Source organism: Tribolium castaneum, chromosome 8 (genome assembly GCF_031307605.1).
Source record: "Tribolium castaneum strain GA2 chromosome 8, icTriCast1.1, whole genome shotgun sequence".
Lineage (NCBI taxonomy): Eukaryota > Metazoa > Arthropoda > Insecta > Coleoptera > Tenebrionidae > Tribolium > Tribolium castaneum.
The window spans coordinates 8,303,112-8,328,723 of NC_087401.1; the positions used below are offsets into that span (position 1 = coordinate 8,303,112).

Genomic DNA, 25,612 nt, shown 5'->3' on the forward strand with positions numbered 1-25,612 from the left:
TACCGACGCGCATAAAGAATGACAAACCTTTTTGTCAAAACTTTTTTCAATTTTTTGGAATATAATTTAAGTTTTTTTGACTTATTTTTCTTAAATAATAGGAATGAAATACAATATTAATAAACTGGCGCACTCATTAATCATCCAATTACCCCATAATAACTTAGACTTAATTAGGTAAAAATTCCCAAGGGATTTTCATAATTTGCTATTCTATTCTCCAAGCATCCACACATTATTCATCGTTCCATTACAAAATCGCCTCTAATTAAGTGCCATCTGCTTGGCAAACGCGGTCACCACAAAAGTAAAACCCGTTCGAATCTCCAAATAAGAAAAATCGAACGCGCAAATGTATGCCAAATTTCGAGGTTACTTCTACGACACTGCGAGAGGGAAAAAATCAAAGAATGCCATTTTATGTTAGAATTCCTCGAGGTCAGCCAAGAAATGCGCACAGAGGTGGACGCACTCCACCATAATTTGTGCCCCACACCTTGGCTCCCCCACCCAATCACATTCCTGTCCTAGCCGACTACGTGGATACGCGATCGTTGAAATCACCGACGCAACAGCCACTTGATTGTGAAAAAAACCCATCGAAATCAACCCCTCGGTGTGACAAGTGAATGCGACAAGTGAAAAACAACACGCCGACTTCGATACGGGCGCGAAAAACACTGATGGTGTGTGGCGTTGTGGAATTAAGGTGTGGAAAAGCCATTTATTGAATGATCGGACCGAGAGTAAGTTCAAGATTTCGTATTTTTCTCTTGGGAAAGCAGTTTTTGTCGAAAATTTTTAATTAAATCGAAGTATTTCGAAGACAATGCGAGTGAACGAACTTTGCTCGATTATAATACAATGGGAAGTGGAGGCTTGTTCCTGTGGTGGATACTCGGAGATGATTTTTTACTTAACACGTGACACAAAAATGGCGATCTTCGATCGATCTATAGTGTGATTCAAATAATTATACGGCGACATCTTGGACTTGTTGACAGATGGGAATTAGGTTAGGTTGATACAGTTAACGCTCATTTAAATACTATTAGCAACTGCACTCTGAACTGCGATTAGTTTTCATTGCCAGCTTATTTGGAGTGTTGGAGAAATTAAATAAATAAATACCTAGACAGACGTTCTACAATTCATTGTGTGCTATTGTGTCAAAAAAGTGTGACAAGTTAGTTGACAATAACTTTACTTTTGAACCCGACTGTACCCTACAATTTTTTTGATTTTTTTTAAATACGATGGAATTTGAACTCAAATTTCGAAATGATAACGTGACCAATTTGTTTTACGAGAAAGGTAGTAATGACCAAATTACGTTTTGAAATCTGGTAATTTGGCTGAATTTACTTAACTATTTTAATTATTTCAATAGCCTACTTTAGAGCTTGATAATTATTGAAGAACAGTCGTTTCAAGTTAAAAAATCGAAAATTTTAGCCAATTCATGTTTTCTTTTCAAGTATGCAATTAAATGTAAACAATTCAAGTTCACTGTTGTATTTGACCTTTTGCCAATGTTATTTATAATCTTCTACACTTTTAAATAAATTATTTATGAATGTTTTGTTTAAATTTTATGTATTTATACTTTTTGCAAATTGTTTAACTCTTTTTATAAATGTAAGTCGTCCTGTAGACAATACTTGACACGCATATTTTAGTGTTAGAATGAGCTTCATTCTAAAAAGATTCTTGATTAATTTTTATTTTCGTGAAAAATGAATAATAGGCAGAGGTTTTGGAGTATTTATATTTTTGTACTGATAAAAAATGGCATTTTTTACTATAAATATCTCAAAAATAGAATAGTCTCACTGAAATCAGCGTTTGGTATTAAATTCAGTGCATATGAAATTTTTTTAGCCTTCCTTATAGAATTAAATAATTAATAATATTACACAGGGGGTCCCATCGTGCAGGTGTTTATTATTTACCTTTAAATGTTATAAAAGTAATATTGTTTTTCTTAAGCTATATGAATACTCTGCATCCCCCAAAATTATTTTCAAATATACAAAGTGTTGGGAAGCAATATTTTTTCAGAAATTTTTATTAACCCACCTGTTGAGAACCACTGTGTGGTTAAAGGTAGTTTATTAACAGTTAATTTTTTCATTAAACAAAATGGGGATGGGCGTTTTAAGAATTTTTTAAAATTGTGGCTAACATGTTCATTTGTGTGGGAGGTTTGAATCCCAATCCTGGCAAAAAAGTTTTTGTTTTTTTTCGTAAAATTTAATAACAAAACAAATTGAGATGGAAGAATACCGTAGTAGACTAAGAAGTTAATTCACCTCTGCTGGTTTGTCAATAATATTAAGATTTACGCAAATTTTTATAATTCCAGTTCAGTGGTTCTCAAAATTTGGGACTTTAATTTCACGACGATTTTTTGGGTAAACTATGCATTTTTGATTTACATAAATTTTACTTATCCGATTTGTCTCCTCATTTTTTATCTACTTTTAAATTTTTGCTAAACCATTCCCTAACACGCTGTATAATAAGTTTCCGAAACTAGCTGAAATACAAACTTATGTTTTTTTAAATGGAACACATTAAATTTTTATTGGTCGATTTTTCTTAGTTTTTGAAATGTTTTCATTTTTTTTATTACACTATTTTTAAAAATGTATTTATCAAAATCGAATATTCTTAGAAAAGTGGGACTTTCAAGAATGAAGGAGTGTGTTGCAAGTTGAATAATTTTTAACACCCTATCTTTTATTTTTGCACCTAAAAGACCTTTAAATTGTCTATCTAAAAATAATAACAGTTAAGTGTGTCTTGCTGATTATTCAAAAGATATTTAACTTTAAACATTAAAAAAATCATTAAAAAATTTTAACTATTGTTTCTGCTAATAATAACTTTAATAATAATAATAAATTTATACCATTATTCGTCATTCAGTACAATGAAATACCTAAAATTTTAATATTTATGGCGAATTTTTAAATCTCCATATAAATTCCAACAAATGATCCATACTGGAGTTGCTATGGTTCTGGTATGCCTTACTATGGTAACGACAATATTCATCAATAATCTGCATTGTTGCTGAAATAATTTTTTAATTGTTAGCTTTAGACATTTGAAACTTTTTCTTTTAGATGGACAATTTAAAAGAACGTGTTTTTGTAGAAAAAAATTAAAATATTTCAAAAATTAAGTAAAATCGGCCTATAAAAGTTGAAGCCAAAATCATTAATTAGTTTTAAAATTCAAAAATGCAAAGAAATATAGGGTGTTCCATTAAAAATATGCACACTGTATATTTGTAAATAAGTTTGGGTGAGGCAGGGAGTTAGTACCTACGACTTAGGGAAAAATACTTTTCGAACATTTTATAGGTGGATATTGGACTTTACCTACTCGCTGGGACACCAGGTATAAATAGTACCTATATTAATTAATTAATTTTTATTATAAGGAATTGCACAAAAATTCTAAGAAAAATCACAAGGTGATTCTTTTACGGACTACATTAGAAACTTTCCAACTTCTAATATAGCTAGAGTTTAAAATTGTGTATACAATCCAAATCGACCATTCTGAGTTCAGCTAAATTATTTTCAAAATGACTGAGCTTCTCAATCTGAGTAAAATTTACCTAAGTTGTTGGTACTTATCTGTTATAGTTTTTGACATAAATGCCATTTTTTTTGTTAACATTTTCATTTGCAAATTATGTAAAATATGTAAAGTAACTCAGTCATTTGCCACCAAATTTTAAACTTCATGAATGAAAATTGTGATCAAATATAACACTTCTTTAAATTAATAGCGCAATTTTATCGTATTTTTCAAAAGTTTACTTGATTAAAAATGAAAATAATGAGCTAAAATTCTGTTTTTTGCGATTATTTCAAATACCGTAAGAAATAGATATATACGATGTTAATAAAAATTGATGTTCTTTTGATAGCCATTGAAAAAAACAGGGTCATTCCATTTGAAAAAACTGTTTTATAATCATTTTTTAATCATCATTTTCAAAAATCATAGTAGCCTTGTAATTTGACAATTGACAATCGTAAAGACTTGAGAAGACCCTTTAAACCTTTGGCTATCAAATGCAAAAAGAATTAATTCACTTATTGAAAAGGGTTCACGAGCTGTAATATTTTAAATGAAAATTTGTATAAAAAAAAGTTTCAAATTTATTCCCTAAAAGAATCAGCCTGTATAGAAAAATTATTAACTATCGAACGCTGAATTCTGTGCGGTTATACAATTTTGAGATATAATAAAAATATGCTTTATAACTTATAAGAATCACCCTGTATATTTTTGGACAAATTTAATGCTTCGTGACCCAAAAACATAATTTGTAGACACACATATAGTTCATTTTTTTATATAATCAACTGTCAGTGTCAACATTTTAAAAAAGACCCTAAAATTTCATGTCCAACCACTTTTGAAACTGGCTGTATTCTGTATTTGACATTTTGAACACCAGATTTGACATTTTTGAAAATTGGAGGTTAGTGTTTATCGTTAATTAGTTAGTCTAAAGATGGTCTAAAATAACTAAATGTGTTGTTGTACGTGTTTTAAATTGGAGACAACTTAAAAAATTTGGAAATTGAATTTGCCAGGTAAAAAATTACACCAACCTTAATTCAAAAAAATTACTATTCATGATAATGCCAACCCGACGGCTCTTTGACAGTTGATTATAAAAAATCGACTGTACTTGTGCTTCGAGTGAGTTTATTTGACCCAAAAGTGTTGTCAATCTGAAAACTATACCCAAATTTCCCTGAATGGATTTAATATATAATCATTTTTTTTAATAATACATTACTAGTATTATAATTAGTTTCGCGACTCATAGTTTTCTGAAACTTAAACTTCAGTATAATTTTTCAATGTTACTAACTTATTTTAAAGAACCAAGAAAGCTGAATAATAAATTATTAAAGAATAACAGAAAACCAAAATAATAGAAAGTTGGAAAAAATGTAATTGATTTAACATGGTATATGGACGATAATCCATTTGCGTGCAATTCGTTACACAACAATTTTTTCATCTCACATTTGCCAAGATGCGGAATGACGTAAGCAGCACTCGTAATATTATACAGGTTGTTCCGTAAAAATTGTGCCACTTCAAGAAAATACACTATACCAGGTGCAACTAATCAAGTTAAAATTAAAATTGAGTTAAAATACTCTTTCTTCTATTTGAATGTTTTCAACAATTCCAATTTAATAAATTTAAAATTATTAAAATGAAGCGTTTTACCGGGTACAGTCAAATAGTTTTTTGACAATCAGTGCTACCAACCCATTTCCCACTTTCAAAAGTTTCAAAATTTCTGGCGGTATTTTTGAGTTATTTTGGCTCAGTTTTGGTAAAAAATACATAATTTTCTTGCGTTTTGTTTTAAGGGGCCCTCCGAAATGACGGAATCGACTCCGATCTGTCGATGCCGGGTCCTCTACTTGGGCAGTTCGGTCCCCCAACAGACCAAAGACGGTCTCCAGGGCATCCAAGAGCCCCTTCAGGAGCTCTACCCCGACCAGGGGGCCACCGGGGCTCGAGGCATCGACAGCTGGTTGAGCGTCTGGTCCAACGGCATTCTCCTCGAGAACGTCGACGAAAATCACAAGAAAATCACACGATTCTTCCCCATCGAAAGTCTCCACTATTGTGCAGCTGTAAGGTGAGATAAAAAAAAAGCAAATAATTTCTCTTCAGTTGGCGATAACTGATAATAAAACTAAAATATTGGCGCAACTTTGGCCTTGAATAAATAAATAAATAAACAAAATCAACTTTTAAGTAGAGCAGAAGCGTTTCAAACAATCGAAGTGGCCTGTGACGTAAAGTGGCATTGGCAACATTGCTAACTATTTGTAAAATTAATTCACTAGATCTGGTGATTTTGATGCTAATCTAGTGTGATACAATTTTCTTGCGAAAAGTCACTAATCAAGTCGAAAATGGCATTATTTTTTCATTCTTAAGTATTTTACGCATTTTTCATACAACTATTAGTGAAAATGGGTATAAATAAATATGTATGACAGTTAACCATAAAATGTGATTTTGACGGTGCAGCTGTCATATTAAGATTTCATGGCCTACTTGACGCCAAAAGCAATATTGCCACTCCAGTGTTGCCAACTTAATTTGAAAATCTCACGCAAAAATTGAGCACATGCAATTTAAATTAGTGAAGATGGTACTTTCATTAATTTTTATGCAACATTGTTGCCACTGAAATACAATAGAATTTATTGGCCACATCCTGTAATTGAAAATAGATACAAACTTTCTCTCCTTTGATCCGTCTTCCTTATTAATACTCGAAATTGAGAATAAGCAATTATTTACTTATGGCTAGAAAATTTCAAGATTCCTGGCCAGCGGTGATGTAATTGAGGATGGGTTTGTGATGTCAACGTTTATTATAAATTTAATGCAACGCAGTTTTTATTGCCCATCACTGAAAAACATTAAAATGCAACCTTTAAGTCGTAGTTTTTGCAATTTTAATTAGATTTAGCAAATTTGATGAGTTTCCTTGAGGCAAAAATATTACAGTCAAGCGGAAATAAGAGTCGTCGAGTTCAGGCAATTTTCCTTAATTTGTCATTTTTGTACAAAGCGACCGGAAACTGTTATTACTGCGTTAAAACGCAATTCCCATGTGACTGTGTCTCAAGACGTGTTTTAGTAATAATGTGTAAGTTGAGTTTCCACCCTAGTGTGTGTAAGCCGAATTTTCCGTCCCGGAATGCGCCACGCCTTATCTCCCGTTAATAGGTCGCTTTTCGTGGCGGCGTGTGGCCACCTTTATTGGAAGAATGTTGACTTGTTACCTTGAGAAATACCGCTAATATCGGTTTTGATTTTTTCAAGACGATGAGGTCGACAGGCTTGCCAACAACAACAGGTGAAAAGTTTCGAAGAAAATCGAAAACTTAGATAATGACCTTTGAAGAATTTCAAATGAGCAGTTTTGCAACAATGAGCGATGGTTATTCATTATTCATACGCTGCAACCGATACATTATTATTACGGGAAGGTTGCGTCGTCATTATTTTACAGGAAAAGAGATGAAGTCTCGTTAAAATTCTTCTTTGACTCGACTTTATTTATTTTCTCGGTTTTTATGGTAATTTGGTATTTTTTCAACGGGTTGTCTGCACTACGAGGCGAACAGTTCCAGATTCCACTCTCGGTGAAAGAATTCACTCATTAATCAGAGTTTCATTTCACAACTTTTATGTCGTGTTATACAACCAACAATATTAATGCTTTATCGCGTGGTAAATCCAAAACTTCTGAATCATTTGAGCCAAGAATACGGATAACTAAAGGTTAGGATATGAAACGACGTACAAATAAAACGTTCCCGTTTTTGATAGTTCCGTTAATGTCGCCAGAGAGCGCAGTTGTTCCATTACCGTCTAAATTCAAAATCAGGCAGATAGTGCATTAAATTCGCAATAATAAGACAAATATACAGAGTGTTCGCAAAATTGAGGCGTTTTTTTTAACAGCAATATACAGGATGTCTCAGCTAAGACTTTCGAACTTAATATCTCAGTTATTTGTCAACCGATTGTTATGAAATTTAAAATGCACATATTTTAGGAGGTGGTCAATTAGGGGCAAAAAATGACCTTAAAAAATTGGATTTTAGAACACTTCTTTATTTAAATTTAAGCCAAATTACCGTTGGATCATTAAATCCCGAAAAATAAATGGCTACACAAAAAATTAACCAAATCGCTCGGCTGATCCAAGTAAAAAAATTTTTTCTTGTTAAAAACTTAATCTAAATTTTGATAGTAATTTGGGCAGCCACCTTTTAAAACAATTGATGAAGCATTTCTATGTGGCATTTTTTGTACCACTGAAAAAAACTGTCAAGTGTGCGCGCTGTCAGAAAAGTAAAATTGTTTTAATTTGGTGAAATTACTTTAAAATCAACAACAGTGGCTGAAGTTTCTGTATTGTTGAAAAAGGAATCAATATTTGATTATGGAAAGTGTCGTTGGACTATTTATGAAATGTTATTTGTGAAATTTAAAGTTCAAAGAATCGTCAATAATTTGAAGACCCTGTGTCTTCACGTACCTGAACTAAATCGAGTGAAGACAAAACACGTCACTGGAAACGAAGCAATAGCTGGGGCTGTAATTCAAGCTTTTGAAGAGAATCCAATCAGCCGTGTACGAAACATTTCCAAAGTCTTGAATATTCAAGTGTCTAGAATTTTTCAGTTGATGTTGAGATTTTTAGTCCTTTTTGAAAGAATTAAAGCATCCAGTACTAAAAGTAAGTCAAAAATATTGTTTTTTAACTTTGTATGGGTGAGAGATAATTGTGAAATGTTCCTTGCGTGACCAAAATTGTAGGATTGACCAAAATTCAATGGTAGTGCTCATTTGTCTCATAGAGATCTACGCTTTTGCATCTGTACCCACGTTTAACAGTTTGTTTCTCATTTTTCTCGCGAAACAGACGTCTTCCACGAACGAGTTTTTTCTCACAGCATTTTTCACTGACGATACATTTTTTAATATAAGTCTTAAAAGGCTTAACATTTTAAAAAGGCATGTAAAAATTACGTTTTTACGACTTGAGTTGTTGCATTAATTGGATTTTAATCTTTATCTTCTAAAATATCTTCCTTTTAAATTTCATAAAAATCCGTTGATAAATATATGAGATATCAGGTTCGACAGTTTTAGCTGAGACACCCTGTTTTAAGAGATTTTATATGTTTTTAATGGCAAAGATAATTTTTAGGTTTTCTAAAATTTTGAGTACGGTCCTGTCTAATTGCTGTTTTGAGATGAGCGCTTCAAAATAATCTACCTCATTATTGTGAATACCAGATTTTTAGTAATGTTACTTTTGTTGCTTTGTAATGTTACTTTGCCCATACAATTGCATGAAATCTGTAAGATTGTTATTATTGTAATAGTGAGCCTCTCCGACTAATTAGGTGACAATTGTAACCGTTTTTGTTGATTACGCCAATGGTCCTTTGATTTTTTGATCTGAACAGGGTTGGCTTCCAGAATTTTAAAAAAGAAGTTTGTTATTATCAACATTCAAGGGCGTATCCAGCTCAAAACAAAAGATGGGGCAGTTTTCAAAAATTAATATCTTAACGACGTTAACACAAACTGAGTTAAAAATTATTATGACAAAAATTGTTTGAGCTCTTTTTCACGAGATATAGATCTTCAAAGTTAGATTTTTAGTTTCAGTCTTTGGCACTTCAAATAATCAAGTTTTTTGAATTTATTTAGCGGAAACGACAAATCTTAACAACATTACAGATATCTATAAAAAAATCACCAATTCTCTTCTTATGGTATTTCAAACATTTATTAAATTCGTAAATTAGACAATAAATTAAAACTTGACATCATTAGTAACCGTCCCTTATCCACCATATGAGAATTAAGCCAACATTTTCGAATCACCCTTCTCATCAGTGGCGGTGCTAGGGGTGGGCGCAGGTGGACAAACGGCCAAACGCCCAACCAAAATACTCCTTGCCCAAGCGACTGCCCGTCATGTTTATATTTGTAAAAAATCTCCTTTTATAAAACGATTGCTTCAAGAATTTTACGAATCTAATTGTTAGGTTAGAAAAATCTCATTTATTTACGAAGTCTTATTACACTGTTGGTATCATTTAAGAAGTTCAAATTTGATATTTTTGGTTTTTGTTGATCAATTAAAACAATAAGAGTGCTATGTTGTTAAAGTAAAACAAACTAAAAACGCAAACAAAACACCTAGCTGAGAATTTAGTGAGTAAATAAAGTCTATCCGGAATTAAAATTAATTGTCAAATTGTTGCAACGTTGGTAACTCCACTTAAAATTAGTCGTCCAGGGTTCGTTCCTATGGAAATTTCGCAGGGTTCCAACATAATTTCAAATTTTTTGACATTGGCAATAGATTAAAAAAAAAGAATGAGGTATAAGTGTAGTCCGTCTTTCGTTGAATTTTATGATTTGAACTTACCAATCCATTCAATGAAGGATATAATGAGGGTGGTCATCACCAAAGCGACTAGATAATCGTTGAATTAACCTTGAAATAAATATTAACAATATTGAAACGCGTGCCTCAAGCAGCACTTCAAAAAAAAAATAATAACAAAACTGGATGAGCTAGAGTATAGTGTTTAAAGTTACAAATTTACCAGCAGTGGTGATAACAAAAAGGGTGACTCAGTAGCGAGAATAAGTATATTGTTTTGAAAGATGCTATTATTCTTATTGTCGTTTCTTTACCAAATATAGATCCAGAAGTTTTGTTGCTAAAGGTTACAAAAACTGTAAAAGAGCTTCAGAAACAACTGCTAGATTCAAGCAACCAAACATTTTATGATTGTTTGGCAGTCATATACCTAAAAGTAGCCTACAACAACAGTCAGTAGCCTACATAGTAGGAAATAATGTATTGTACAAAATATGAGTTTTTGGAAACGATAAATAAAAAATTAAAAAAATGTTTTTGACAGTGTTCACCTCGTACATCCTTAAAAAAAATTTGCCGGATTCCGCCCAACCGAAATTATTCAAAGAATAATGGCGCGACAATATCTTTAGTTCTTTTTTTGTTAAAAAATGTTTTTTAGAAATCTGTATATCTTTTTTTATTTTAAATATTTGCAAAAATGAACGGTGGGGCAGCTGCTCCACCGTGCCCCACCCTGGATACGCCCTTGTCAACATTTTACTAAGGTGTTTTAGGCTAAAACTTTTAAGAACAATGTATGCTAGCACCTCTTAAAAGGAATATAAAAAAGTCTAGGACACCAGTTTAGGTATAAATTAACTTTCCGTTACTTGACCATCGATAAAATGAATCAAATCCGTCGCTTGAGCGTCTTTGAACGTTTTTAGGACCTAAACCGATGACGATAGAGATACGGCGAACTTTTTTAAAGAAAATTTAATTCTTTACAACTTTCTTCTTAATATCTTGAAAAATACGGGACGAAGCGCTAATTTTAAATAATTTTTTTACCATGTTTCTTATAAAAATTTTAGTCGTCAGTTTTTTTTAGTCTGTTAAGAGTATAAAGCTCAACATTTCTGAATATTTTCCAAGTAATTAGTGGATTGGTTGGATTTGAATTAATTTAAAATAATTTTACGCCGAGAGGGTATAACACTCGAAATGCCCTCATTTTTATTCTAGCGTATTATTTTTTTGGGTTCAGAAACTCTGAGATTTTGTATTTCGTTTCGTCTCTTAAATAGTCATAGAGCATAAATAATTTATACGAATTTTTAGTTACTAATGTTAAAAGTGGGATATGCAACCAACAATACATTTTTTTCCAGATATGTTCTAGTCCCTGAGAAAAACACGCTGCACAGTCCCAGCCCTCGGTTCCTCCCTCTCGACTCGCCATTCGCCCGTGCCCCTAACCCCACCCACCCCCCTCTCTTCGCCGCCATATTACGAAGAACCACTGGAATCAAAGTACTTGAATGCCACGCCTTTATCTGCAAACGCGAAGTGGCAGCCAATGCGCTCGTCCGTTGCTGTTTCCACGCCTACGCTGACTCCTCCTACGCCAAGCAAGTTGACACGGCTGGTAGTATATACGGTACTCTAGCCTCAGACCGACTGTCCAACAAAGACAAAGTAACTAACCGTAATTAATATACTCAATTAATTAATTGATTAATTGCACAGGTAGAGGAATGGAAGATGACCCGCTCGACATCCGGGTCAACCATGACCATCAACACCATCGGTAACGGCAAAGATGACGTCAGTATTTACAACGGTGACGAAAACCACAAAGTGTGGGCGGGGTCTCAGGACAACCTTGACACAATCTACGACGTTTACGCCTCCTCGACCATCTCCCGCCCCTCACGCCCCCGCCAGATCACCCAACCGGTGGCCGTCCCGCCCCCGCCCATCAAAGAGAAGAAGAAAAAATCGAAAAAGTCCCTCAGTCGTGAAGACCTCTACCCGCCTCTCACCAACGGCAAGGCCAATAGCGTGGCCGGCACGATGATCAAGCCACGCCCACAACCACCGCCCCAACCAGTTTACATCGTCGCCCATCCTCAAACCCTCCCCAATCCGAAATTCTTCAAACACCATGGCAACACATTCTCGCACCGCCCACGAGGCAAAATGCTCATCCCCGCCCGGCCCATCCCCCCACCCCTTGTTCCCGTCGCCCCGGTCATTATCCCCACCACTATTCCTAAAAAACAAAAAAAGGCGAAACATGCCATGGAAGAACCGATTTATATGCCGAGTAACCGGGCGTTATCACCGGTTGCAAGTTACCAACCGGTTAATTTCCCACACGAGGCCTACTTGATGCAGCATTACGCCACGATGGAGTCGCAGGGGAAGCAAAAGAGGAGGGACAAGGGCAAGTTGAATAAAAAATTAGCGCAAAGTATGAACGGATTGGATGATCCGAACTTAATGATGGGCGGGACGGGACCGCCCCCAGGGGCGGCCGCAGGCGATGAGAGTCCGTTCAATACGGGGATTTACAGGAAAAAGGGACATTTGAATGAGAGGGCGTTCTCGTATTCAATCAGGCAGGAGCACAGGAGTCGCAGCTACGGCTCATTGGCCAATCTCAAGTTCGCCACGCCCATTCCCAACGGAGATGTAAGTATTGTCATGTTGGTATATAAATGAATAAATACACATTTTCAATAAAATACCGCCACAATTGAAAAACGTTTTATTTAATAAACGTTTGCCGCATTTTTTTTTGACCTTGAAATAATTACAGAAACAATCAATTCTTATACTTGGTGTAATATTTTCATTAAAGACAAAAAGACCGCGAAATGATCACTTTACTATCTGCTGTTTAAATAGTTAATTACCTAACGAGTTTAGAAAGTACAATTTCCCACATGAGCACTGTGTTTGCGGCACGAGCGCAGCGAGGGTACAAGCTAGGTACAATATTTTTTGTAACGACTCTCTCAAAAAAATTAAAATTAATATTTTTTATAATTTAGTTTTTTTTGCTAATGGGTTGGTAGCAGGTCAAACAATCAAAAAAGTGACATATATCGTAAAAAAATAATCGTTTCCATCTCAACGGTAGCGATACCAACCTATTAAATCTCCCTAACCATTGGTGCAAAGTAAAAAACACCGCAGTACAGGAAAGTAGGGGAAATAGCTATCTAAAAGCTATGAGTACAAAAAAAAATTAAAAGGTTGGTATCGCTACCGTTGGGATGGAAACGATACTTTTTTTATGATAAGTGACAGTTCATGTCAATTTGAGGATTGTTTGACTTGTTACCAACCCATCAGCAAAAAGAACTAAATAATCAAAAAAAAATGTTTCTTTTTGAGATATTCGTTACAAAAAATAGTGTAGCTAACTTTAGTTTAGTTCCTAACTTGTTTCGCACTTTATGCAGCACTCGCTAAGCTCGTACAGCAAACAGAGCGCTCATGTGGGAAATTATACTTTCCATCTTGTTAGATAAATAACTATTAAATAAAAATTATTATTTCTAAAATCTCATTGTTAAAAATTATAATCAAAAATTTGATCGTTTTATATGAAGTTTATTTCTTAACGATATAAAACTTAATGTGACTAAAACAAGTTAAAACAATAATGTAGTAATCCAATTGTATTTCAGATTTCAATTAAAGACGTCTATACTTTTAATCGTTTCAATTATTAATCGTACAATAGATTTTATTATTATAAATGTTTCAAAAAATTACTGGAAATAAAATTCACTGGAAATATTTAACATTTAACACCACCAGAAATAACTTAAGGTCAAGATTTTCCAATTTTTCTTCAAATTGATAAACATTTATTAATTTTCATAAAAGAGAAAGTCGCGACGTTTCGACACTTTAAGAGGTCAAAAAACTGTTAGTATGATTGCAGATTTAATTTATTACTTAGTTCATGAAAAATAAGTTTTAGAGTCGGTTTACAGAACATTTTAATTGCAATCAATTTTTAATTCCAGTTTAACTTGACATTTGTCAATGCATTCAAAATGTCGAATTTATTTAATTCGGAATTAAGTTTCAATTTCGCTTTCTGTAAAGTAAACCGGCCCTTAATGTCCTATTATAACAAACAAACAACAATTCTTATTTCATTTTATTTACAGTACCCTTATGAATTGATAAATTATGTAAGTAGTTACATTGTCACCATGTCACTGTATTTTGTATCTGTCTAACTTTTATAAGTTGTTGAATTTCAAAAAAGCAAACCCACATAAAAATTATAACTTCTTTGCTTTATAATTTTCGAACTAAATCCTTTCTTAGTTATTATTTACCAGCGTTTTTTTATTTCCAAGAATAATCAATTATTTTACAACGACATCTTTTACTTTAAAAAACATATTAAACAGCACTCCCCGCATTTAGTAAAAATTAAATGAATCTTTAAATTTGTTCATTAATTCGCAGTGATAATACTGATAATTTGAATAAATAAAAATCCATGTTGTACTGTTTTTGTTTAGACGCAAAAAAATTAAATTTTTTTTTTTTAACAAGTTAATAAACTTTATTAACAAATTAATTTTGCCTCTTATTTGCTAATAGGTGACTTTAGAAATGTGAAAACCCCATTAAAAGCTTTGAGGCGTTTGTGAGTTATGTCTTATAAACTTTTACATTGTTTTAGCCGTCTCTCTGAATTCTGGCCCTTAAACCTGTTGCAACTTTTCTGACACTTAACATAACAAAAAACCTGTTTTTTGTTAAGGATTTAGGTAATAGTTTAAAAAAAGGACAATATTTTTTATTTGGCAGTCTTTATTTTTGTCAGTTAAGAGCTCGGGTCGATACAGAAGATTTCTGTTTGATTGCAGGTGGAAGACCGCGAAGACATGAAGAAAGAGCGCGAGATCATGCAGATGGTGCAGGACTTGGACCTCTCTGGCGACGAGTTGGAGCGCTCGGAGGTGCCCCGTACCATGTACGAAGCCCGAGGGGGCCCCCCGGGGCCGGTGATTGTGGCGGCGCCCCAAATGAATGGTCGCGGCCACCGCAGATAGGTTTGCTCAATTGTTTAAATAATTCTCTATTTAAATAAGATAACCGGTTAAGGTGGGTTTAAAATAATTCAGTTGTATTCTTTGCATCACAGTTCGCTTAGACTGGCCCTAATTTACCAAATATTTATTGTATAACCTGTAAATATTAGTCGATTTGCAGTATTTAAACGGTCCACAATATCGATGTTCTTAGCAATAAAATACGTATTTAGTTTAGTTAAGTGCCATTTAATGATTCGAGTTTTATCAATTTTACATATTATTATATTTTACATGAAAGAAAGAAAAGGCATTTCTGTAACATAAATTCTCTATTTTACGTAATTTAAGAATGTAAGTGAAAAAAATACATAAGTTGTACACAACGATGGCCTTATTTACCCACGACCTATTCACTTTCAGGCTCTTTCAATTGCGCTAACAACAGCGCCCTCTGTTTCTCTAACTCAGACTCACTCAATTCACCACTCTTGCCGACAATCGCATCGCCTTCTGACGGTCTACGACTAATGTGTTTGTCCACTGATGGTGTCCTCTGTACCAAAAATTACAAAAATGAAATCTCGTAACACTTTAATTGGGACAAATTTACATGCCATTAATCAGTCAACGAAAATTAAATATACTATTACAAAAGAAAAAATTAAAAGACAGTCAGTGAAAACTCACAGAAGGGCTCTTTCTCTTGTGCTTCTTCTTCGACTTCTTCTTCCTGTACTCCTCTTCACTGTCATCCGAGTTCGACTCGCTCCTCGACCGCCGTTTCTTCTTCTTCTCACTCTCAGAATCGCTACTCGAGGACTTGTACTTCTTGCTTTTCTTCTTCTTCGATTTCTTCGACCTGGAGTGGTGGTGGCTGCACGACTCCTCCATCTCGTGTTGGAAGTCCTAAAAATTTTCATTCAAACTACGGAGAACTCTAAGTTAGGAGACGAAACGAGATACACAATCGTGCCCAAAAATGAGGGCGCTTCGAGCGTTAACCGCCTCGGCGCCAAATCGTTTTAAATTAATTCAAATCCAAACCAATGCACTAATTACTTGCAATGCGGAAGTTTCCAATTTTTCAAAATGTTATTATTTATTTTCAACATAATAGTATCCAAATCAAGAAATTGAATGCAAAAAAATTAATTCGGTAGCTTTAAAAATAACAAAAATATAAGCTTTTTTGTCTGCTGGTTTGACAGCCTGATGACGTCACGCGGCATAACTGTTCTCAAGGTAGCGGCGATTTACACACTACTGTTCCTTTCGCCATTGTATAGAGATATCTGGATAATTTTATTGACATAAAAGAAATACATATTGAAAGAAAGTGTTATTTTGATGATTGAAGTGATTTGATTAAGTAGATACTGTAATAAATCACTAATAACTAATAATACTCCATTTTAATAATCACACAAAAATCAGCGTTTGCGGTTTTTTTGTTTTATTTCTTTCTGTATGTCTTCGAATTTTTTCAGATTGTTTCTACAATTTCTTATAAGTAATAAATATTAATTAATGAGAAATGTTTATTATAAATAAAATATTATTTTATTTAAAAAAAATTAAAAATATTAACTATTGGAAATTTTTATGATTTCTAGAACAAGCGATGCTTGCAAAATGTTTTGTACAAAAAATATGTAAAAAAATAAGTGTTCTACAAACGCCTTCTTATTAAAGATATCTACTCTTGCTTAAGCAGAAATACAATTTCTTTATTTGTCAATGCTTTTGAAGATACGTTCGATGAATAAGTAGATGTGGTTTATAATTACAAACCTAGAGTTTTCAAAGATATGAAATTCGATTTTCTTGTTTTTTAAAGTTGTAATGTTCTCATTTTTTGATATCATACGGTTTTATAACGTGTGCTTTCTAAATTTTATTTAATTTATTTAGGGCTAATAGTTCATTGAACACTCACAAAAGATATAGGAGTGCAATAGCTAAATGGAAAAAATTGAGGAACAGTGAAGTAATTTTGGAAACATGTTAATTTTAACCAGATACGGCCCCTCAAAGAATCGAATTTTCCACACACGGCAGTGGGCAGCTGAGACAATTGTGCCGCGTGACGTCACACCTAGCGAGACCAGTAACGTTCGCGATCTGTCAAATTTCGAACTTTGAGGTCTCATAACTTTTTTATTTTTGCGAATATAAAAAAATGAAAAGTTCTATTAGTTTTACAATTATGAAGACTATTAATGGCATTAAATTCAAAAAAATGGAAACTTCCTCAATGCAACAGACTGCGAAAAACTGCCGACTAAAATTTTCATAAGAACCATGAGAAAGAAATTATTTAAAATTTAAATTTCGTCCCGTATTTTTCAAGACGCTGCAAATGATACAAGAAAATTGTTAGAAAGAAATTTGTAGAGAATTCAATTTCCTTTAAAAAAGTGCGCGAGAGCATACAGGGCTGCGTAATCGGCCAATAACTTTTTTGCTATTTAAAATATTGCCATGCCGTTTTCTTTATCCGATAAATCGACTTGAAAGTCCACAAACTAAAAATATCTTTACTATACACAGGGTGTTGTTTACAGGCTGGTGAACCAAAGTTATATTTTTTTTTCAATTGAGCACCCTATATATATTTGCATAATTAGATTCTACACAAAAAAATAACGTATCCTTGTATAAATTATTATAGGTCTATCTCTTTTCGTTTCGGAATTATTCAACTTTTCGTTATAAAAATACCAATTTTTGAAAAATCACTACAAAGTCGCCAATGAAAATTTTCGACAAATTTGCCAAAAAAAACCTCAGAATACCTTACAGTTTTAACAAATAGTCGACTTTTACTTGAAACACGCAGATAATGTACAGGGTGTGCTAAAACGCAAAAAGTTGAATAACTAATTTTTTTCAAATGGAACACCACGAATTTTTACACATATCGATAGCATTTTTGATCACCTTTTTAATGATATGGGGTTTGCATAGAAAATTTAAAATATTTTTCGAGATTTTTCAAAAAAAAAATGTTATTCTAGAATCTGATATGATAAGTCAAATTGTAATTGATTTTTTGATATGGATTAATGTGATTAATTATATTAGTAATTTAAATATTTCTTAATACATAAATGGATTTTACTCATCAAGAGTTAATAAAGAAAAAGATGTTTGAACAATTAAAAAAATATTTCTAATTTGCTATACAAATCGCATATCGTTAGAAGGCTATCGGACTGTGACGTCATGCCGTGCCTTTTATTGAAGTTAACACAAAAAAGCCATTAAACCGCGAAGTTTTTTGTCCAGAATGATGATTTCTTGTCTTTTCCTAAGCATAGATATTTACGATTAGAACGAGGTTTTAGTTGTTGAAATTAACATAGGTATAGTCTTTATTTATTGTTTTAAAATAAATAATAAATAAATAATTACCTTGTGTACACTATTAACCATTCTAACAATAATTAGTAACGGAGCATACAAGCGCTTGTTTTAATGACGAAAAGAAAGGGTTATTTCTCTTCAAATGTTTATGTGTCGATATCTTTTTTTATAATAATTAGATCATCAAAACTTAAAAAAAAATTTATTCGATCTTCATTTTGCATTACAAATTTTTGTTCTTCACCGTTTATTAATTCTTATCTTAAAGAGTAAAGCAGAAAACACCACTACAAAAGCACAGTTATTCTGAGTTTTTCAGTTGCAAATTTATCGGAAAGTATTCATAGACGACTTCACAGCAGTGATTTTTCAAAAATTGGTCTCTTTTATGATGAAAAGTTGAATAATTCCGAAACGAAAAGAGACAGACCCATAATAGTTTATATAAAGTTACGTTATTTTTTTGCGTAGAATCTAATTTTGCAAAAATATATATCGTGTGTTCCATTTAAAAAATATAACTTTGGTTCACCACCCTGTATACAACACCCTGTGTATAACAAAATATTTTTAGTCGGTGAACTTTAAGTCGATCAATTGGATAATGAAAACGGAATGGCACTATTTCAAATAACAAAAAAGTTATAGACTGAATACGCACCCCTAGGCTGGGTCACCCTTTACTAAGTTGGCGCAACCTTATCGCGCACTTAAGAAAATCGCGATTTCTAATTAAATAAAAAAATATTGCATTTTACACGCCTGACTGCACGTTCGAAAGGTATCTTCCGTAATTGTTTGGTAATTTTTCACTTGCAGATAAAAATATTAAAAATTCTAAATTTTATACTAAACCACGCGTATTCTTGCTGTTTATCTCTTAGTATTAAGAATTTAATGTTCTATCTGCCTGTATTTTTTGAATATTTCAGGCGGTAATGGAACAACTGCGCCCCTGGCGACATTAACAGAACTATCAAAAACGGGAACGTTTTTGTTGTACACCGTTTCGTGTCCTAACCTTTAGATATCTCTACTCGCGCCGAATCAACCAATACCAACCTTATAAATTTTAATCCTCTCGCTGTCGCACGAAAACGCCAAATATTCTTCCTCGTTCTCAATCTTCGGCTTCACCTCGTCCCAACTCAACTCAAAATCAATATTCATCTCTCTTAGGAGATTTTTGAAACCCATCTCCAATTTTTTGAGACGTTTCGACTCCTCTTTGAGGCGCTCCTTCTCGCGTGCCTCGGCCTGGGTTTAGTAATTTTAATCAAAAAAGCATAATTAAGTTGGTAACATTGTAACAAACCTTCTCCAACAACGAATTATACGTCAATTTGACGTTTCCGGCGTCCAGTGTTGCACTTTTCTTATCCTCGCAGATGACAGTTGCAAACTGATCAAAACTCGTATCAACTCTAACTTCAAAATTTTTCTCTTTTAAAATTTCCTTGATGATTTTTTTCTCGTCATGAAACCGCGCCTTAAGATCCTCAACGTAAAACTTGAACAAATCCAGTGGCGTAGATCCATGTTGGCCTGGAACAGTACCACGTGACTTACCCCCACCACACCACGTGACTCAATTCAATTACCCAACATGGCGGAAAAGCGAATATCGGCCGAAATGATTGGATACAACTCGACCCAAAGGGACATTGAAGTCAATTTGCCTTCTTCATGCAAGTGGTCCAAAAGGGCCAAAAACTGGTCACGATTTTTGCGACATTGTCGCTTCTGGCGCTTTTTCTCGCGTTCTTTCTCCTCGACGTATTCCTTCTCGAGGACTCGAATATGCTCTTCGAAGACGATAAGAGCGTCCTCTTTGTCCATAGCTAGGAGGTTAACGTCGTTTTTGAACGCATTGTTAGCAAGGAGAAGAACCTGAGCTTCGCTCCATGTCGTATCATAGTTGATTTTTGTCATACTGTCTAAAACTTCAGCGAGTTTTTTCATATTACGCTTCTTTAGAACTTTTCCCTCCTCTTTCTCGCGTTTAGCGAGGGCGAAAACCACATCTTCGTAGATGTCGCGACGGTCGGAGTCGCTCACACTTGTCCACACCTGCGGAGTTTTCGGAGCCAATCGGGTTTACAAATTTTTTACACTCAGCTTATTATTCGAGAATACAATTAACTAGACGCCCTCTTGTGACGACATATCGTACTTGTCGAAAACAGTAACGAAATTTTCGTAATTCCTCATTTAATGAATTATTTAGTAATTCCGCGTGTAACTATTAATTTCTTATACGGGGTGTCTCAGCTAACACTTTCGAGCTTAATATCTCAGTTATTTGTCAACGGATTGTTATGAATTTTAGAATGCAGATATTTTAGAAAGTGGTCTTTCAATTAGGGGCAAAAAATGACCTCAAGTTAAAAAATGAAATTTTAAAACACATTTCTGTTATTTAAAATTAAGCCAGATTACCGTTGGATCATTAAACCCCGAAAAATAAATGGCCACACAAAAAATTAACCAAATCGCTCGGCTGATCCAAGAAAAAAATTAAATTTTGTTGTTAAAAACTTAATACAAATTTTGATAGTAATTTGGGCAGTCGCCTTTTGAAACAATGGATGAAGCATTTCTATGCGGCATTTTTTGTACCACTGAAAAAAACTGTCAAAAGTGTGAGAAAAGTAAAATTGTTTTAATTTGGTGAAATTACTTTAAAAACCAACAACAATGGCTGAAATTTCTGTGTTTTTGAAAAAGGATCAATATTCGCCTATGGAACGTGTCGTTGGACTTTTTGTGAAATGTTATTTATGAAATTTAAAGTTCAAAGAATCGTCAATAATTTGAAGACACAGGAAGCTTAGTGAACTAAATCAAGTGAGAACAAAACACGTCACTGGAAACGAAGCAATAGTTGAGGCTGTAATTCAAGCTTTTGAAGAGAATCCAATCAGCAGTGTACGAAACATTTCCAAAGTCCTGAATGTTCAAGTGTCTAGAATTTTTCAGTTGTTGTTCAGTCTTTTAGTCCTTTTTGAAAGAATTAAAGCATCCAGTACCAAAAGTAAGTCAAAAATATTGTTTTTTAACTTTGTATAGGTGAGAGATAATTGTGAAATGTCCCTTGCGTGACAGTTACGTTTCTGCGAGTAGGAGTGACCAAAAGTCAATGGTAGTGCTCATTTGTCTCATAGAGATCTACGCTTTTGCATCTCTACCCACGTTTAACAGTTTGTTTCTTATTTTTTTCGCGAAACAGACGTCTTCCACGAAGGAATTTTTTCTGACAGCATTTTTCACTGACGATAAATTTTTTAATACAAGTCTTAAAGGGCTTAACATTTTAAAAAGGCATGTAAAAATTACGTGTTTAAGACTTGAGTTGTTGCATTACTTGGATTTTAATCTTTACCTTCTAAAATATCTGCATTTTAAATTCCATAAAAATCCGTTGACAAATATCTGAGATATCAGACTCGAAAGTCTTAGCTGAGACACCCTGTATTAGAGTGACTCAGTTTTAAAGTATGTGGTAGTAAATACTAGTGTTGCCTTGGTTGTGTGCTTTTTCGTAATTACAAAATGTTTTGTGTTGGAATTTGAAAGTGGATAAAAAGTGAAAAAGTTTTTATTTTTGATTACAAAGTGTTATAAAAACAATTGCGTAATCAAAGACTAAGTATTGGATCTAGCGGACAGCGAACACATGTTGTGCTCAAAAAACCAATGAATTAGTGAAATGTATAAATTTTAGGTTAGAATTTTTGTAATAATTTTCCAATAAAGAAAGTGAACCAAACAGTCATTCGTTATTCGTGTTTTCCTCGTCGTCAACATTTGTTTCTTGCACAATATCTGAATACATAAACATTTTCCCGCCATTTATGGTTACTGTTTTCGACCTAGCTCAGTGGCGCCCCCAACGGCAATTTTACTTCCGATTTTCATTTATTTATTTTTTAACTGTATAACTCAAAACCACCGCCGCCTTTATAATCAAAATACATCAAAGAAGCAAAGAGTTTTGCCAAATTCCAATATTATTGTGGAATATTAAATTATCAAATATTTTAATTTCAATGTTAAATTTAGTTCCAACGAAAATAATGCTAATTATGTCATACATCATCCACTCTCATTTGGATTAAAGCAAACTGTACCTATTTAGTAATACCAGAGAAATTTTTTTTCACAAATATTGAGTTTTGTGACAATGATATTAATTTTGATAATGTACTGTCTGACCATTGTGGTGTTTGTTTTACATACCTCACCATAGATAATGAGCCCATTCCCAGTGGATTATTAATTATAATATCAATTTCTGATGTTGGTCATTTGTACAACACTATTGAGTCAAGAGATTGGAGCTTCATTGATGATTTTCATCAAAATTGCGACAATAAATTTAAACGTTTTAATGACCGCCATAAATTTGCTTTCCGTTAAAATGAGTTACAGATTGTTTCACTTGTGAGTTAAAAAAAAGGCCAAGTTTGGTTGTTATTTATAACTTTTGTACAAAAACATCAATCAATCAAAATCGATTTCTAACACAGATGCTAAAAAATATGCCAATGATTGTTTTATTCCCAAGTTAAATAATAAATGTAAAGTCAATAATAATCAAAGGAAGTCAGCAGCTTTCTAAAATTCAAAATACAAATATCGATGCTGACAGTTTCAACAATTATTATACGAACATTGCCAAAAACATAATTAATATACTGGAAAAATCAAACACAACTTTCCCTAGTAATTTGCAGGCAAATAATAACAAAGCCATTTTTTATGTAATTTAAAACTTTTTCAACAAACGATGTCAGAGATAACAAGTATTCAATAATTGTTCTGGTCGTGGTTTGCTGTGGTTTTCTCTTTCTAGCAGGTTGCATGATAAGTTCATGTGGTTTGCTGTCAACTGTTTAAACGTTGTCTCATTTTTACATTTGGGAGTTTTTGATAAAAATTACATTGAAAATCATGATAATTGTATGCAGACGTTCAAGAATTTGCTCTGCAAGCTCAGTTGAACGTGTGAATTTTTGGTCTGACACTGACAGCTGTCATGTGTCATTGTTTTGTAATGTTAACCGAGACATACGTTTTTTGTGACAATTGCCACACATAGGCGATCTGACCAGAACAATTATTGAACACTTGTTACTTTTAATAAGGTTTTTTGTTGGTAACATTTTAAGCCTTCTTTTTGATATCTGAATCCTAGATTATAAACGGTATTTTAAAATACGTTTCCTATATCAACGTGTTTTTACTATTATAAAAACGGGCTTCCCATAGCAACGTGTTTTAAATTCAATTTAAAACACGTTTAAATAATAAAAAAAACAATTAAAATTAAATTATTTAATTTAAAACACGTTTTGTTCCAACAAAAAAAAATTTGAATAACACTCATGCGAAAACGCGGAAAGTTCTCGGATGTCTATGCAATAGACCCAATAACCCTCGAACTTTAACCTTGTGTTTTCGCACTTGTATAATTAATAACTATTACATAAATTTTATAAATCAAACAAATCGTGGGAAAGAAATTGAAGACTTTAGTTCAGTATTATACGAATTATGATTATGATTATTTTGACTCGATACCGTTCGTTTTTTAAAACAAAATTATTTCTTGACCGATAAACGTATCAACTTTATTCTCGAAAATTTAGAGTACAATAATGTATGTACATACATGCGGAGTAGCTTTAAAAAATGATACAAAAAACCAAAAATAAGTTAACTTTCATCATGAGAATGTTTCAGGTGTACCACATAGTTAAACCAACAATAAGAACGTTAAAAAACATTTTCAGAAGCACTGCCAAAAAAATTCTTACCTCCAAATGGGCGAATAGCTCGTCACACTTGTAATACTTGGTCGCTGAGGTGATTTTGTCACAATTTAGCAAAAATTCCTCCAACTGTTCTTTCGATTTCTTCGCCTTAAGCCGACTTTCCTCTTTTTCATCTTTCTGTTTTTGTGTTTTATACGCATTGAAGACCTGTTTCTTCTCATTTAACTTTTTAAAAGTTTCGTATCGTGGATCATTTGATATGATTTTAACGCACTGTTCCCACGTGGCATTCGAGGGAACATTTTTACTTTTTAATAATTCTTTAAACGCCTCCATTGCTTCCTTCTTATCTTTAAAGACTTTCACCGGTTCGGGGGCCGGTTTTGGGGGCTCTTTGGGGGCCTCACTTGGAATAGCCGGAGCTGCGTCCTCTTCTAAATGAATTAATTATTGAAATATTTTTTTAAATAATTTATTAAACCTGTCTTTGTCGGATTTGGGAGACTTATAGCCGCTAGGGTGGCAGCCATGGACGACTCCAACGCACTTTTCCCGCCAGGACTTGACGCAATACTTGGGGAATTTGAGTTTGAGGCAATTGGTGCCACTGGTAGTTGGGCGGGGCTTGAAACATCAGTAGGCGTGGCCGTTGCCGACACACCCTTCCCCCTACAAAATCCCCAAAAATCAAATACATAACCCCACCAGAAACTTACTCCTCAGTTGCGATTTTCTTCTTAATTTCCTCCAATTCAGGGGGCATGACCCACCGCGATTCCTTCGTATTGACATTATGGTAATACACTTTACCATTATCCGCAACGTACTCCTTCCACGGACATTGCGACAACATCAACTGCAACCCCAAATTTAGCGCCCATGTGCAAAAACAACCCACTTACCTCAGCCGGTGTTTTCAACTGGTCGGGTTTTTGCCAGGAACTTTGCTTGGTTATGGAATTGTAGTAGTAAGTGCGCCCGTCGGGGGCTTTGTGTTCCGTCCACTGTTCTAATGGATTAGGGGGCGGAGGGAAAGCCCCAAAACCGGGCGGTGGGACACTGAAAGGCGGGATAAGGGGCTGGAAACCCATCTGGACGGGGGGCATCAATGGTGGGGTACCCATTGCAGGGGGCGGAAACGTGGGGGGAGGAACATTGGGGTCCTGGAAGAGTAAGTAACAAAACGACATAACCTCACTTTTCACACTTACCATTTTTACGCAAAATGTGCGGTTCTGGACACACGAATTAAGACAATTATCACTGATTTGCCCCTAATTGAAAGTTCCAGACACTACATTACACACAAATTAGGTTTTAAACACAAAAAAACGATAAATTGTTAAGCGTTGTTGGACGTTTAAACTACTCTGCTTTCCGTAGTTTAGTTCTAATGGAGTAGGCCGATGTAACAATAACAA

At 33.8% G+C, this 25,612-nt stretch overlaps 2 protein-coding genes across 2 annotated transcripts; one reads left to right on the forward strand and one right to left on the reverse strand.

The window, feature by feature from the left end:
* The first annotated feature begins 500 nt into the window (after window positions 1–500).
* On the forward strand, window positions 501–15,431 carry LOC100142170 (uncharacterized protein). The gene is made up of 5 exons (XM_001810117.4): window positions 501–746; window positions 5,421–5,695; window positions 11,365–11,671; window positions 11,723–12,670; window positions 14,881–15,431. Exons 1-5 carry the CDS (start codon window positions 732–734, stop codon window positions 15,064–15,066), a joined length of 1,731 nt encoding a protein of 576 aa, XP_001810169.2. The 5' UTR covers window positions 501–731; the 3' UTR covers window positions 15,067–15,431.
* On the reverse strand, window positions 15,274–25,575 carry Prp40 (pre-mRNA processing factor 40). Its single transcript, XM_008196806.3, has 10 exons — window positions 25,403–25,575; window positions 25,094–25,354; window positions 24,908–25,047; window positions 24,673–24,860; window positions 24,234–24,625; window positions 20,016–20,484; window positions 19,730–19,959; window positions 19,477–19,671; window positions 15,736–15,954; window positions 15,274–15,601 (listed from the first exon to the last, which is right to left on the reverse strand). The coding sequence occupies exons 1-10, from the start codon at window positions 25,403–25,405 to the stop codon at window positions 15,455–15,457; spliced, it is 2,244 nt and encodes a 747-aa protein (XP_008195028.1). The 5' UTR covers window positions 25,406–25,575; the 3' UTR covers window positions 15,274–15,454.
* Between the last annotated feature and the right edge of the window lie 37 nt (window positions 25,576–25,612).

Coding starts and splice junctions, on each gene's coding strand:
- LOC100142170 (XM_001810117.4), top strand. Junction 5,696..11,364: donor CACTATTGTGCAGCTGTAAG/GTGAGATAAAAA, acceptor ATTTTTTTCCAG/ATATGTTCTAGTCCCTGAGA. Junction 11,672..11,722: donor GACTGTCCAACAAAGACAAA/GTAACTAACCGT, acceptor TTAATTGCACAG/GTAGAGGAATGGAAGATGAC.
- Prp40 (XM_008196806.3), bottom strand. Junction 24,626..24,672: donor CCCAAATCCGACAAAGACAG/GTTTAATAAATT, acceptor TAATTCATTTAG/AAGAGGACGCAGCTCCGGCT. Junction 15,602..15,735: donor ACAAGAGAAAGAGCCCTTCT/GTGAGTTTTCAC, acceptor TTTTTGGTACAG/AGGACACCATCAGTGGACAA.